At 52.8% G+C, this 15,272-nt stretch overlaps 1 protein-coding gene across 1 annotated transcript in view; it reads right to left on the reverse strand.

Moving 5' to 3' along the window:
* Positions 1-15,272, reverse strand: part of EEFSEC (eukaryotic elongation factor, selenocysteine-tRNA specific) — a 249,667-nt gene that overhangs the window by 50,047 nt on the left and 184,348 nt on the right. Inside the window, exon 5 of the mRNA XM_049641112.1 lies at positions 14,249-14,905. Coding sequence (XP_049497069.1) covers positions 14,249-14,905 — 657 coding nt within the window. The remainder of the gene's footprint in view (positions 1-14,248; positions 14,906-15,272) is intronic.

Below are 15,272 nucleotides of genomic sequence, written 5' to 3' on the forward strand. Positions count from 1 at the left end.
CTCTCTTCTCCACAGCTGTGTTCTCTGCACATCAACAAGCCTTGCTATATGCTCCCCGAATGCCTGAGTCAATGTTAAACGTACCTAACTGTGGTTGTTGGTACGTCTGCAGTGCTCAGTCCTGCCTGTGGTCTTTCATTTTTTAACACTTCATCAACGCATAACTGATCTATAAAAGCACGTACACATTTTAGGTATGTAACCTGATAATTTTAGAGATATGTATACACCTATGAAAACATTACCACGATCGAGCCGATGAACATAATGAACATGTCTATCACCCCTCCCCCCTCCCCTCAACCGTACCCACCCCAGACTTCCCCCAGTCCTCCCGGGCTCAGTTTGGACAAGCCTTCCTTCAGACAGCCTCCCCACACGGCAGGAACCTCCTGTCCTGAGGCCTGGCCGCTCTGTCTCATCACTGGCAGCTGGCCTGTCTGTGTCCCTCACGAGACAGACTGGGAGTTCTGCCCTGCAGGGCCCCGGCCCATGACAGGTCCCAGTAAATACGCACGTGATATGCAGGTGGGGAGGGAGATACTGCTGACAGAAGGGGACTCTTGGCTCTTTGGGCGCAAAAGTAAATCACTCAAGTGGACTTGCGGCTGGGGGTACGTTTCATTAGAGGGAGCCCACAGCCCCGCCTTGCACCTAGGTCCCCTTCCGCCCCAGTACAGGCCATCCCTCGCACCGGAGCACAGCAGGCTCTCCAACGGGCCTGGTGGCGGGGCTTCGTGGTGACCAGGGCCCTGGGGTGGCAGGCATGCTACCTATTAGCAAAAAGGCATTTCACAAGACTTTTTATTGGGCCTTCTCCCCCGCCTCTTCCTTTCTTTGGGTTATAGAATATTAACTTAAAAAGCTAAATGCCACAGACACAGTGGAGGACCCATCTCCCACCCCCTCCCAAGCCTCGCAACGAGGGCAGACTAATTTTATTAACTTCAGGGGAACTTCAAAAAGCTTCGGGGCCTTCATGGCAGACTGCAACGACCCCAAAGTTGGTTTAAGTGCTACATAAACAAAAGCCTAGGGCCAGGGAAGCTGAGGGCTCCCGGCACTTCTTGTTTATGTTCTCATCTGGCCGAGTGGGCCAGCGTGCGGGCTGGCGGGCCCTGTAATCCTGCCGGTGTGTGGTGCCGGTCAGTTCACTGACCTACATTACCACAATATTTTTTTAAGCATCCGGGATAAGGTGAGGAGCGAATGGGCTTTTTCTGACCCTCCGAGGAGGGGCCCGAGGGGCTCCCTCTTGCTTGCTGCCTTGTGGTCTCCTTGGGCTGGAGTGGCAGTTTAGAAAGGATTCAAGTTCAAAGGCAGGGCCCTGGTCATTCCTGTTCTCTTGTTTTATGGCTTGGCCAGAAGGCATAATAGCACTGATTAGGTGTAATGTCCCTCCTACTAACTTCTGTGTCTTCAATTCCACTTGTAGGGGTCAGGCAGTGCGGGTGAGGAGGCCGGCCTTCAGCATATTGCCAGGAACCCCTTGTGGTCTCAGAAAAGCTGACAAACCACGCCCCCCCCCCCCCCCCCTTGGTCCACACTATCATTTCCAGCAGCCTGAGTGGATCCTTCCAGGAGCTGGAAGATGGCCCAGTCTGGCACTATGGACACAAGCTGCCAGGACATTGAGAGGAGCTGGCAGCAACCTCCTCCTCCCTCAGACTATCCAGCCCTCTGCACCTCCTCTGTCCCCGACCCCAGCACCCTCAGCAGGTGAGAGCCACAAACTGTCCTTGGCCATGCTCTGGAAGAGACGCCTCCACATCATTAGTTATTCTTCCAAAAAGCCACGTAGGGATTTAGCAAAGTGAAATGACTGGCCCAAAGTCACACATTTCCAGCCTTCCCTGCCGTCACCTCCACGGCATGAGAGCAGAAGAGGTGGACGTTTGGCAGCAGTGAATGGGCCCGGCCAGGCATCCCCATTCTCTGGGCTCCCCCAAGCCATGCCATGATTGCCTGGGCCCAAGCTAGCAAATTCAATCCTGGAGCAGCAGGGTAGCCCCACCCCTACCCATCCCAGCTCCTAAAAACCCCAAGCCACCGGAGAAGCTGACCCCAAGGACAGGGAGTAAAGACAGATGGAGCCTGGCCACTCCAGGCGGGAACTGAGGTGGGGCCTGAGCACCTGTCAAAGGAAGATCTGCCAGCCCAGTGGACTCAGTGCCTTGGGAGGGAGGGCTACGTGGCTGTGAGGTGCTTCTGGTCGTCTCTGGGGCCAACCCGGGGTGGAGGCTGCCAGGTCCAGAATGTACTGAAGGCCAGTGAGGCAAGCTGCTGACCCTCCAGGAACTCTCCAGGCTCCTCATCCATAAAATGAGGCTGAAGGGATGGTAAACTTTCCTCTAGCTTTGGTTATGAGGCCAAGAGGCCAGTTGCCCTTCTGGTGAATTCCAATACAGGCCACATTTAGGAGCACGGGCGCACTGGAGACCAGAAGAGATGAAGAAAGAAGGTTAAGGGGATGGGGACCAGGAGAGGGAAGATGGGAGGAGGAGGTGCTCAGCTAGAAGCAACAGCTAAGAACAGACTCAAATGCTATTGTCCAACATGGCTCTTGACTCTCTGCACAGAAGGGCCAATTCCAGAGGGAAGGCTGAGCTTCTGCTCGTGCAGTGGGCTGGAGCCTGGGCTCTGGAGCCAGCTTGCTTGGGCTCAAAGCCCTGGTCTTGTGGTCTTGGAGCCTCTGGCCCGTGGCCTAACCCCTACGGGCCTTAGCTGCTCATCCACAAAGTGAGGTAAGAGAGCTATGGCAGGTTTACACAGAGTCGGCACTGGCCTGGCCTCTGCCACCCCCGCGCTCCCTGGGCAGGGTGTCTTCCTCCCTCAGGACCCTCCCCACTGCACCATACACAGGAAGGCAGGGGGGGCAGGTATGGGGCCTGTGTTCCCCACCCCACTGGCTGCCACATGCAGATGCGAGCAGACATTGCTGACAGACCACGGCACTCTTCCATGGCCCCCTGCTGGCCACTGAGCCCCAGGCAGAAGGCTGCATTGGGAGCAGGCCGGGACAAAGCCTGTGTGAGGGTCTTGGCCCAACAGCAGCTTGACTGCACTGGCTGCCCCAATTGGAAGAGGGGTGGTAGGGGAAGGCAGGAGCTGGCCGAAGTGCATCTCTGTGTCCCCAGAATGTAAGCTCTCCAGATATTACTGGGGGTAGACGTGGTAAGAGGGGACTCACAAATGTCTGCTGTAAGAAATCTCATGAAAAGTCTCGTTAGAGAGAGGGACGATAGCCTTTCCTGCTGGAGGCAGTGAGGCCGATATCTCTGGGGAGCTTCCGGAAGACCAGGGGTCATCATTTGTCCTGGGTGTTAAAGGGCAGGGGGGCTAGAGAACATGCCTTTTCTCGGCCCTGTCTGTCTTTGAAATATGTGTGTGTGCCCAGTGGCTGGCTCGTCTCCAAATTATAGACTCTTCCAGCTAAAGGAGAAAGACCTCAGAGATTAGACACCCGCACATCCAGCAGGGAAAAATCTTCAGAGGACAGTTGGAGGCTTTTCATTTTGAAATCAATCATCGTGACGTCAAACCAAAGGCAATGCATGTGGGACTTACTCCTTGGGAACAATGCTGAACCTGGGTCAGCACGGTTACAACACTAGCCCGAAGTGGGGACTTTCACTGTTTGCATGAATACTTCGCTTTGTTTATTAGCCGTCAGTCATCAGAGGGTAACTTCCCAAAGAGCACTCACTGGTTGCGTATGGAAGCCCAGGCCCTTGCTTACATGCCAGGCAAGTCCCCACTGTCCCCAGCCCCTGTGCGGGAACCTGGCTGCCAGTGCACATAATTATGTCATTACATGTGTGTGTCTCTCGGGGCCCAGTTCCCAGGATGAGGCTTGGGAACTGCCCAAGTTCCGAAGCGACTATTCTAATTCAAATTGGAGAAGTGGCACCAAGAAAAGAAGGGCAGCCTGCCGTGCAGTGGGGACCCGAGTCGCTCGCTCCATTGGCTGTGAGGAGGGCTGAGGCAAGAGAAGGGGTTGGGAAGGTTTGAGTCCGGACTGCTTCTTTCAGCTCTGTGCCCACGACCTGGGGCAAGGGACTTCCCTGACCCTTAGTTTCTTCCTCTGAAAGGGCTGTTTTGGGGATTAGGGGTGTTGGTGTTGGCAAGGACAACTAAGACATATCCAGAGACCACAGATGGAGAATTATCTAACCGGGGGCTGCTCTCGGGACTCTGGTTCTCTCCCTCTTACCCTCCACCTCACAATGAGGTCCTCGCCGAGGACAAGAGCCAGGGAAGGGATCTGCAAGGGATGAACTCAGAAGTTGCCTGGATCCCCGATGCAGCCCTCACACGGGGTGGTAATTCTCCCAGGGCACTTGACAGCCACCAGGATCGACAACTTCCCCAAGCGTCCCTGAGATGACGATGCTATTCTGGTACACCCATCCTTACTTGGCGTAAGAAACATCTCGCCCAAAAGATGCCTTTTCTTCCTCCCCAGTACAGGGCCATGGCCTGGTATGGTGGGGAGATAGGGGCCCTGGAGTGGCCCCCAGGGTAGGGCCACTCCTCCACCCGCCACGGTGGGACCCTGGGCAGACCACATCACTCCTCTGAGCCTTAAGTGTCCTCCCCTTTGAAAACAGGGTGAACCTATCTGCCTCCAAAGTTGTTGTGAGAAGAGGCAAGATTTCTGACTGAAAGATTGTGTGAGCGACAACCAACCTCACTGCAGTCCCCTGGTGCAAACCCAGGAAAGGAAAGCAGCCTTCAATTCATCTCCTTTTGTCAAGTGATTTGCAGAGGCCCAGTGAGGAGGCCCAGGGCAGGCGCCCCCAGGGCTTCCACCCAAGGAGGAATCTGCCCACCTCTGCCCCACCTCTTGGGCCAGCGGGGCTGGCTTCCTCAGAACTAGGGCCTGCCCACCACTGGGCAGAGCACTTGCTCATCTGTAGAAGCCCTGCCACCCACTTCCCTGTACCCCCACTGAGCCTCCCTCTCTGTTTCTGTCCTCCATCACCCAGGCACTGATGCAGGTAAAGCTGTCTGTCCACAGCTCATAGGGAGGTACAAAGGCACCACTCCTAAAGGCAGCCGTATTTTCATGGAGGAAAAAGGAGACACACATTTTAGTGAGCACTTGCTTCGTGCCAGGCCCCCCCTTGGCCCTTAGCACACGTGACCTCATCAACTCCACCACAGCTTCCTCACCTAAGAGACAGGTTCCGGGGTGGGGTGGGGAGAGAATGTCCTGTCTATGGCCAAGCTGAGCCAGGCCAGTGCCAGCTCTTTCCACTGTGTCGAGCTGCCTTGACCCTGTGTCTATATTCAAGCAAAAAAGCAATCTTCAATCTGAGGAGGCTCACAGGCACCTCAACAGCCCAGCAAGATTCTCTACTATCAGATGCTGCCGTTTGGAAGGGAGGAGAGAGGCCAAGGGCTTGGGCCAGGGCCAAGGCCAGAACAACTAGGGCTGATCTTCACTATCTGATCTTCTCCCTGAGGAAAGAGCCCTCCTGACCTCTGGTTCAGGGGGAACCTCTGTTCTCTTGAGTGGCCTGGGAGCCAATACAGTCTTCAGCCTGCTGGACAGGGGCCTAGGGGAGCAAGGGTTAGCAGAGTGGGCCAAGGGACCAGGTGGATCACAGCACCGCTTCCTCCGAGGGCGGGTCAAGAAGGACTGCAGGGAGCCTGGGCTGGCCGGCACCCCAGCCAGCACACTCTCCAGTGCCCTGGGCACATTGAACAAGCCATCAGCAGTACCGTGGGGTGAGCCAAGAGCCAGGAGGCAGCAGCAATTTAGACTTCAAAGCCAGCCAGTGCCCCTGGTGGCATCTGTGTGTTTACACTTGGTTGGGCTGATGCCGCAGGCTCCTTGGCCCAGCCCTAAGGCCTTCCCCATCCAGCGCCAGGGTGCCAGAGCCAGGGTAGTCGGCATGCATGGCCTGATCCCACCACAGAAAAGGTGCGGGTGTCAGCATCTCGCCACCACCCGAGTTGGGAACCCAGGCATCTGTGCCTGAGGAAAGTCCAAATAGCAACAAGGAGAGCCACTGCTTAACGATGGCCTAGTGTGCCATGAACAGCACTCGGCATTTTATATGTACTCGTCTCCCCGCCTTCCACCAGCCCATGGAGTAGGGAGGATAACCCCTATTTTTCCAGGAAGGGTGCTGAGGGGAAGAGACTCCCCCAAAGTTTCACACCCACTCAGGGCCGTTCAGCATCCCCTGGGGCCTTGGCTGGAGCCCGAGGTCCCTGGGCCCTCAAGGCCTCAGCCCGCAGACATTGCCATACTTGGTTCTCCTCCCTCCTCTCCTCTAGTCCTGGTCTCAAGGAGGCACCCTCTCGGTCCTGTGTGGCTGCTTCCCCGACCTGCCACGTCCTGGGATCCCAGCCGGGGTAGCTAAGGTGTAAGGTGGGCCCAAAGAGATTTCTGAGTAGGCAGTGGCAGGACCACCTTAGTTTCTCAGAGAGTGATGTGGGCGGAGGTGCACAGGCTTCTAGGGCAGAGAGGGAGGAGAGGAGGGCCCCTGGGGTGCGGCAGCAGTCGGAGGTGTGAAGTGGACCATGGCAGGGCAGGCCAAGTGCACAGCACTCCGCGTCCTCGGCACTGAGCCCTCGGTGGCCCCACCTTTTCCCATGCAATTGTTACAAATGAGGAAACAGGGCCCCAGAGAGTAAGTGGCTTCCGTCAGGCCAGACTACTCGACTCAACCTGGGGTGCCCAGGATCTGGGAATGCAGGCTAGGTGACAGGAGACAAGGTTGGGGACCTCATGTGGACACCTGTCTGTAGGCTGCCCTGGCTGGCCCCACTCAAAGGATTTCTCCAGCACAATCTGAATGAAGCCTCAGCCTCCCCCAGGCCCCAACCTGCTGGTGGCTTTGGTGGTTGGTCCACATACACCTTGGAGCTGCCTTCTGTCCTCCAGCTGCCAGGCACCCTGGGCCAGAGGGCCCTGTTTCCGTGCCTCTGTAGAAACAGTGCCTGGCTCTGGGACCTCCACCTCCCAGTCTGACCGGTCCCAAGGCACAGCTCAAAGGTCATTAACTCTTTGTACTTTTCCCGTACAAGACCACCTCCTCCCACCTTAGCAGAGTCCTTGCCCCTCTCCTGCTTCCTGCGGCCCTCTGTAGGCCCTCTGACCAGGCACATGTCTCCTCCATACAAAGGCCATGTTGCCTGTGACACTCAGCCTGGCTCACTAAGAGAGGAGCAGCTGGTTTAAATCCACACATGGCTGGGATACAGGGACCTCTGGAGCATGGCCCAGGAGCTCCATCCCAGCTTAGAAACACCACCCTTTACTTTCACCAGATCTTTGCACACCTGCAAAGAAAGATTCTTTACCTAACCATTTTCTTTAAATACCGACGCTTAAAAGAGAAACTTCACATGGTACCCTAGAGAGAAAATGAGAGTCGCCATAAATAGGAACCTGATGGTAAAGTAAATACAATTTAAAAAATGAATTGGATCCTAGTCACAGACTGTTGATACTGGAAGGATCTATCTTGGCCCTGTTTTCTGCTTGTTCAAAAAGCAGATCAGCATGTAAGAGATGAGTGTTAAAGTCACCTTCAAAGGAATCTAGGACTTTCTTTGCGATGTAATCAAGGGACCAAAAAAAACCCAAAACAAAACAAAAAACAAACAAACACACACACACACACACACACACACACACACACACACACACCCAAAAACCAAAAACCAAAAAAACCTGAAAAAGAACAAAGTGATTACTAAGGGATTCTACATTGTAGAACAGTATGGGAAACAGCCTTAACCAAATGAACAGCAACCTACTGCTTGCCAATTTCCAAGCAGCAAATGTATGAAAGAATAAACAAATGAGCACACACACACAACATATATCTATGTATCTATATCCATTCTTCATTTCTACTTTTAATGGTTCATGATTTCTACTTTTGAAAATCTACCGTTTTCTCTGTGGCCACAGGTACAACCGTTTTCTCTGTGGCCACAGGTACAACTAGAATCTAAGGCCCACAAGCACAGGGATTTGGCTCTTATTTACCGTTATACCCCCAGCCCTGAAAACAGCACAGGGTAAGTGTTCCACAAATATTTTTTGAATGACTGTTGCTGAATGCCCAGTTTTGTAAATGTTCCACAGAAAAAAGGAGAAAGGGTATTTTCTCTGTCTGAGAGATATAAGGGTTTTTATCTATTTAGAAATCAAGTGTAGGAATTGTGTTACACCTCTGTGTCCTTCTTTACCTGTTGTTTAGTGGGCCTGTCCAATTCTGGAACCCGCATTCTAATGTGCCCCACTATAATTATCACTCCTTTTTTTTTTTTTTTAACCAAGTTCTCCTTGAATTTCTAACAGATTTTGTTTTTATATGTTTGGCAGGTGCAAGTTTGTAACCATGCCTTTATCATTACATGGTATCTCTCTTTATCTTGGTAAGTATTTTTGTCTTAAATTCTAGCTTGTCTGAAATTAGCATTACCACTCATACTTTCTTTTTGTTCACAGTCTCCTGACATTTCTCTATCCGTCCTTTTATTCCTAACCTTTGTTTACCATTGCATGTTTCCTATAAATAGCATATTACTGGGTTTTGTGTTTTAATCCAATCTATCATACTCTGTACTACAGAGGAGAATTTGGCCATTCACATTTAGTGTAATGACTAACACTCTTATTCCTCCTGTTTTTGTCATTATTTATGAACAATGTTTTTGTTTCCTTCATTTTTGTTGGTTTAATCAAATTCATTTCAGATTTTCCTTTGTGTGTGTGGAAGTGCTACACTTTCCTGGTCCATTCATAGCTTCTTCCCCTTTCTCTGTGCTTATAATCTTACACATATTTCTATACTTTTACCTGAAAACAGGACACTAAGCATCTCCCTCACCACCATATACTCTAATTCCTTTCCCCAAGCCCTCCCCTGAGAAAGGCTAGGCCTTTAGAACACCTTCACTTCCCTTCCTCTCCCCTTCAGGTGAGACCTCTGGAGTGTTTCTAGTAACCTGAACTCCCTTCCTAGGACCTAATTCCTGAGGAATGCAGAGAGAGTAGAGTACTTGTGGTTGTAGATGGTGATTAGATTTTCCTTGCAGGATGCTCAATCTGTTTCAAGAGTCATATTTACCATTTAGACCAAGTGTGAACAGATAGCTAGAGGCCCAAATTCTGCCCAGTATCTGTTTTTGTACGGTCTTCAAGCTAAGAATGTTTTTTCTGTTTTCTAATGGATTGAAAAACATCAAAAGAAGAACATTTCATGACATATGAAAACTATAAGAAGTAAATTTCAGTGTCCCTAAATAAACTTTTACTGGCCTCTCACCACACCTACTTGTTCCTACCTTGGTCCCGCTGCTTTTGTGCCACAGTGGCAGAGTTGAGCAGTTGTGACAGAAACCTAGGAGCTGCTGGGTGCAGGAACTCTGGGATGGCTCCACAGCGTCTCACCTGGCTACATGTTTTATTTATTCATTTTTATTAACCAGTGCATAGGTGCCATGTCAAAACAGGACAAGTGGACTTCAAATGTCACACTTTCAACAATGCTCAGTGAGGTGTGGATTATTATTTTCTCAAATCACATGGCAAAGCTCTGTGTTTGTTACTGGCTGTGTTAATAAAATACAGCATACACTGACATCAGAATATTCCCAGCTCACAGAAAAAGAAAATGAGATGATTTTAAGCAGTACATCTCATCACGGCAGAATTTCTTCACGAAACAGCAACAGAGAGAGAGAGAGAGACAGAGACAGAGAGACAGAGAGAGAGAGAGAGGATATAAAGCTATAATCAAAGTAAGTTTCCAAGTGGCTCATTTGTTAGCCAAGCAAAGGAAAGCCATTTACTGGTGGTAAGTTAATTAAATTGTGTTTGATTGCAGCAACTAAAAAAAAGTATCCAGAGAAAACAAGCTTATTGAAGATGATTAGATTTGGGGCAAGACCAGTTGCTTGGTTGTGTCCTACAGGCCACAGACACTCAAAACAACAGCAATGAGTGCGGCCACATCTACAAGGGAGCCTGACCCATCCTTCGATGTGAGCAAGTGAAGCAGAGCACAGAAGGAAGAGAAAACCTGGGGAGGGCAGACGGCTGGCCCCTGTATGGGCCATGCACTGTCCGCAGCATTGTGTATTTACTTCACTCTGTCACTTTCTTTCTAGAACTTACTACTACCTGAAGGCATGTAAGGTACTGTTCCTTGTCAAGTCTCTCCCATGAGAACAAGCACTCTGTCTTGCTGTACCCGCAGTGCGCGGCATACGCAGGAGCTGAGGAAACATCCGAATATATGAATGAAGAGCGTGTTTTAGGCAATGAGCCCAGACTGTATGCCTTAAGTCTGTCCAGGTGGAAAACGTTTATTCAACACACATCTATAGAGGGCTGGGCCTTCCTTGGTTGTAAACGGAGGAGGTCTCAGAGGCCCAAGTCGAGCTCCCAGAAAGCTGATTGGGTTTTGCAGAGTAGACACAATGAGTTTGCCCAGCATCATGGAGCAAGGGTTGGGAATTGGTTCATCACGGTGGTGAAGAATCTGCCCAGGAGACTGGATTTAATCTTTTCAAGATGGCTTGGCTTCCTGGAGATGTCTTTGAACAGAGATATGCCTAGGGACGGGTGATAGCTGTGATGTGTCTAGGAATTCTTCAGAGGCAGGCAAGCACAGCTGGGAAAAGATCAGCACTGGGTACTCCCTGCCCTTGTCAACCACATCCAGCAGCCAGCTTGGTTCTTAGTTTCCTCCCCAAACATGCCACTTCCAGCAGTCCTGGCTGCCTCCTGACAGGGACCGGGGCGGCGGAGGGAGGGAGGTCTCTGTGCTTCAGAGAGGAACAGAAGTCCTGGGGAAAGGATTGGAATATCATTCTGGGACTTTAAGGGCTAAACTAATAACAATAAAACAGCAAACACAGAGTAGGAGCCAAGCACTGATCTCGGAACCTTCATGCACTCCCCCAGCTCACCTACATCTCACCCCATGGTGCAGTGCTGTGAAATTCTCCGGACACAGGGAAGTCTCATGACCAGCCCATGTTTCCACACTAGGAGGTGGTCAGGCTGGGACTGAAGCCCAGGCCTGCGCATCTGACGGGTCTGCTGCAAGGCAAAGGCTGTGGCCAGCCAAGCTATCTGAAAAATCTCTGTACACTCTGAGTCCTGCTCAAAGCAAACAGGGTCGCCTCTTGGAATAAACCAGGCCTGCTGGTTAGCTACACGAGGAAATCTTCCTCCTTCCCCTGAGCTGGACTCAACTCTCGCATATGAAGCCACACGCTATTGTGGCTCTTTCAAAATGACCCTGAGAGGAAAACTGCTTGCTCCACAAATGAGTGAGGATGGTAAAAGAAAATGGCTGCACAAGGCATACTGTGGTTACGTGGCATAGCCAGGGTTTGAGCACAGTCCGTGTGACTCCCAAGGTCAATGCCTTACCAACCTTACAAGGAAGGAAAGTCTCCCACCAAGGAGGCTCCAGTTTCTTAAGAGCACCCAAGCCTCTCAACTCACTGGACAAGAATCGACCTGACATGCTGGAAAGGTAAGGACGTGGAGGCCGGTAAGGGCTGGGATCCAATCCTGACTTTACCATCCTGTGACCTTGGGCAGGTCACTTCACCTCTCTTGAGCTAGCTTCTAGTGCGACTGCCTTTGTAGAGGCACCCTGGTGGCCTGAATTCAGAGTAGGAAGAAAATGTTTTTTCGAGTAACTTTTTGTTTTGTTTGAATTATGTTTCATCGTGCGCACATATTACTTTTCTCAATTAGTTACATATAATTTTAGGAGGAAGAAAGTGACCTATTTAATACTTTTTTGAAAAAGTACATATAGGAAAAGTAATAACTTCCTCCTTGGATTTTTATAAGGATTTAAAATAATGTATGCAGCTAGTAATGGCACACAATAGGTGCTGCATAAATAGAGAAGGGATAATGTGGAGGGAAGCAGGGGGCGGGTGTATTCCTGCGCCCAGAAGGGAACCTGTGGCACAGAGGTCCCCAGCATCAGGACAGGTGTCCCCTCAGCCAGAGCCTTAAGGGGCTGGTAGGGGGAACCTGGGTGCCTGTTCCCTTACTTCCTTGCAGGAGCCTGGTCTCAGGACCCCTCCACACACATCTACAGCCCCACCTGAAGCCAGCCCTGGTTGGAGGGAGCCTTTCCACTTAGGGTATCTTTGTGGGATCTGCTGACTGCAAGTCTAGGGCTCTTGTGCCTTCACTTCTGGCCTCCATGGATTGAGCAGGAAAGGGTTGGTGGCCCCAGGGATGCCCCAGGTTGGTGGCAGGGCCTGGGTCAACTTGCCTCCTGGGTCCTCCCCACTGCCCTTAGGAGGCAAGAGTCATTTGATAATATGTCCAAGCCCACACGCCTCATTCTCAAAGGAAGAAACGGCTCCTCCCCCACCAATGGGCCTCTGTGGGCAATTAGACCTGTGAGCTCGCCAAGTGGGGCATTACTCCATGGCAGATACTTCCCCAGAGAATAATTACACTTCATAATACTGCTAATAAACAAAGCTGGACAAACGAGCAACGTGCACTTTATCACCTTTGTCTTCAATCAGCATCGCAGGGCTGGCCCAGGGCTGATAGAGCCCTTGAGTGGCCCCACGGTTGGTCCTTGACCCCTCCTGGTGGCCCTGGAGTTCAAGCTGCCACTGTACAGATGAGGAAACCAACATCCACAGAGGGACAGGCCCTGTCCAGAGAACAGCAGAGGGGGATGCAACACGGCTCCAGCTCCCAGACCCACACAGGGCAGCAACGCAGGGTGACCACACCTGCCTGGCAGAGTGGGCAAGGCTGGCCTTGAAGTGGGAGCCCTGAGTTAACAAAGCTGAGGATCCCGAGTTTCAGACTGATATGAGCAGGTAAGTAAGAAGCTTCTACTGATTCCCTCATCAGAGGGCAGGTCTCGATACAGGCAGGAGAAGAAGGGGCTGAGGTCAGAGGGCAGGTCTAGATACAGGGCCTGACCACCAGGAAGAAACCCAAGACAGGGAGGAGGGGAGTGGGGGTTTCCACTGTGACAGAGAGTGCCAGAGGAGAAAGAGATCTGGAAGATCTGGGGATCCGAAAGAAGGGAAAGAGACAGGTGGCAATGGAACCCCAACACTGTCCGGTGCCCAAGGCCCTGACACTTTCTCCTGAGTGCCGGCTTGGTAAGGATCAGACACCATGCTGGAGCCTAAGCTGACGCGGGCAGGGCTGCACCAGGAGGGGTGACCCTCATCTTGCTAAGAAATAGAACTGCAGGCCTGCTGAGAGCCTCAGAGGGTAGACCCCACTGGAGCCTAAGTCCCCAACACTGGGGTCTTATCACCACCACGCTCACCTGGCTCAGAGACAAGTCCCAGGACCACCCACAGCCACCCCTGCCCCACAGGGGCGCACATCCAGGGAGCAAGGTTTAGACATTCTTCACCCATGTCTTCAAGGCCCAGGAGTCAGGGATTCCCAGTGAGACCTACAGGGACAGACAAAGTGGGTGGGCAGGGCCCACCTGACAGGAGGTAATCCGAGGATTTTGAACCCTTTCAGGCTCTAGGCCACCCTCATGAAAGGTCTGGGAACCATACTGGTTCACCCACATCTAAAGACCTGCCTCCAGTGACGGTGACAGGGACCCCAGGAAGCCAGCAGCCCGGGGCCTCCTGCCTTGTCACCTTCCTGTACCTTTCCACCTCTTGCCCTCTGGCACCCCCCCTCCCCAACCCCACAGGCTGAGGACATGCTTGGCCAGGCCTGCCCTGCACTGACCAGCCGTGCTCTCTCCTTTGATACGATTGGCTTGGGGCAGACCCAGCAGCCACTCTGCCTGATGGAGGCTCAGCCCCCACTGAGCCCACGAGAGCCAGGGCCTGGTCATCAGGCTGTCAGGGGCAGGGCCCAGCACCCTATCTGAAGTTCAGGGAGGCCACTGATACACTGGCTTCTGGTCCAGCTGAAGTGCTGCTGTCCGGACCCGGACTGAGTGAGGGCCAGGGCTGCCCTGCCCTCCTCTGCCAAAGCAGAGGGTAGGGGTGGCTGGTTGGGGGCAGGTGAGGTGGAGCTTGCCGACCTGAGTTCAGGCCCCGGCTCTATGACCACGGGCAGAGAGAACCCAGGCCACTTGACCACACGGGGCCTCAGCTTCCTTGTTCAAAAACCTCAGAAGTTGGGACCAGAAGGCTGCTAAGGTCTTCCTGCTTCTCATTACGGACCCCAACCATGCCCATCCTGGCCATCTGAGCCTGACAAGGAAGGGTGATGGGCAGACGGACTACTTACCCGCTCCACGAGGCCATGCTTGTGCTTGAGCTTATATACTTTCAGCCTGGGCAAGAAACTCTCGGCATAGTCCTTGTCCTCCAGCCCGTGGAGCAAGATGCCGTGGAAAGCCAGCCGGCACGTGTTGGCATGAATGTCTGCATCTAGCCTTGAGCCGATCACCAGGCACAGCCGAGGACAGGTGACAGGCTTCTCAAACTCCACGAGGGCCCACTGCTGCCGAGGACAGTGGCCTCCCGTGGTCTGGCCCGTCTTCTTGTCAGCCTCGCCACTGTCTGTCACCTCTGGTGCCAAATCCTTGCTTAGGTACTGCTCCTGGAAGAGGTATTCTCGAGAGAAGTCGAAGGAGTCTAGCACAGGCTCATGGTCAAAGCTATCAGGGGCAGGGCTGAAGAACATCAAGCGGCCCATCACCGTCTCATGGCCCACTGTGATGTGGAACTTGGCCTTGGTCTGCAGGGGCCCCCGGAAGTACGGGATCTTCTCCACAGAGATGAGGGCTGCATGGACAGTGTGCAGGGACTCAGGGGCACACACCAGGCCACGCTCCAGCAGCTTGGGGTCAAACTGGGTGACACAGATGCCCAGTCGGTCTCCCTGCATAGCTGATGAGACGGGCATGTGAAACATCTGCATGGACTTCACCTTCTTCACCACCTGGTGTAGCAAAAGAGAAAGCTCATGAAACAAAGAGCCTTGAGGCAAGAGGGAGGGGCTCCAGCTGGAGAAGTCCCTGTCCCAGAGCTGCCAACACTCACCTGGCACCTGGCACCTGGCATGCCAGCCTAGGGAAGCACTGGGGCGGTCAGATTCCCCTTGGCCACAGCAAGCTCCACCCTGCAAACATGGGGCCCGGGTCCACACAGCACACTAGTCCAGCATGTGGGGGGTAGGCACAGCAGCCAAGTCCTGTGCTACTGTAGCTCCCTCCGTCGTTTGAGTCCCCGCTCTGCCCCAGGCTCCATTCCAGCACTTTCTTGCCTTGAGCCCTCTGTACAGGCTCACCACCGCATGCAGAACGCCC

The sequence above is a fragment of the Panthera uncia genome, chromosome A2 (genome assembly GCF_023721935.1).
Source record: "Panthera uncia isolate 11264 chromosome A2, Puncia_PCG_1.0, whole genome shotgun sequence".
NCBI classification, from domain to species: domain Eukaryota; kingdom Metazoa; phylum Chordata; class Mammalia; order Carnivora; family Felidae; genus Panthera; species Panthera uncia.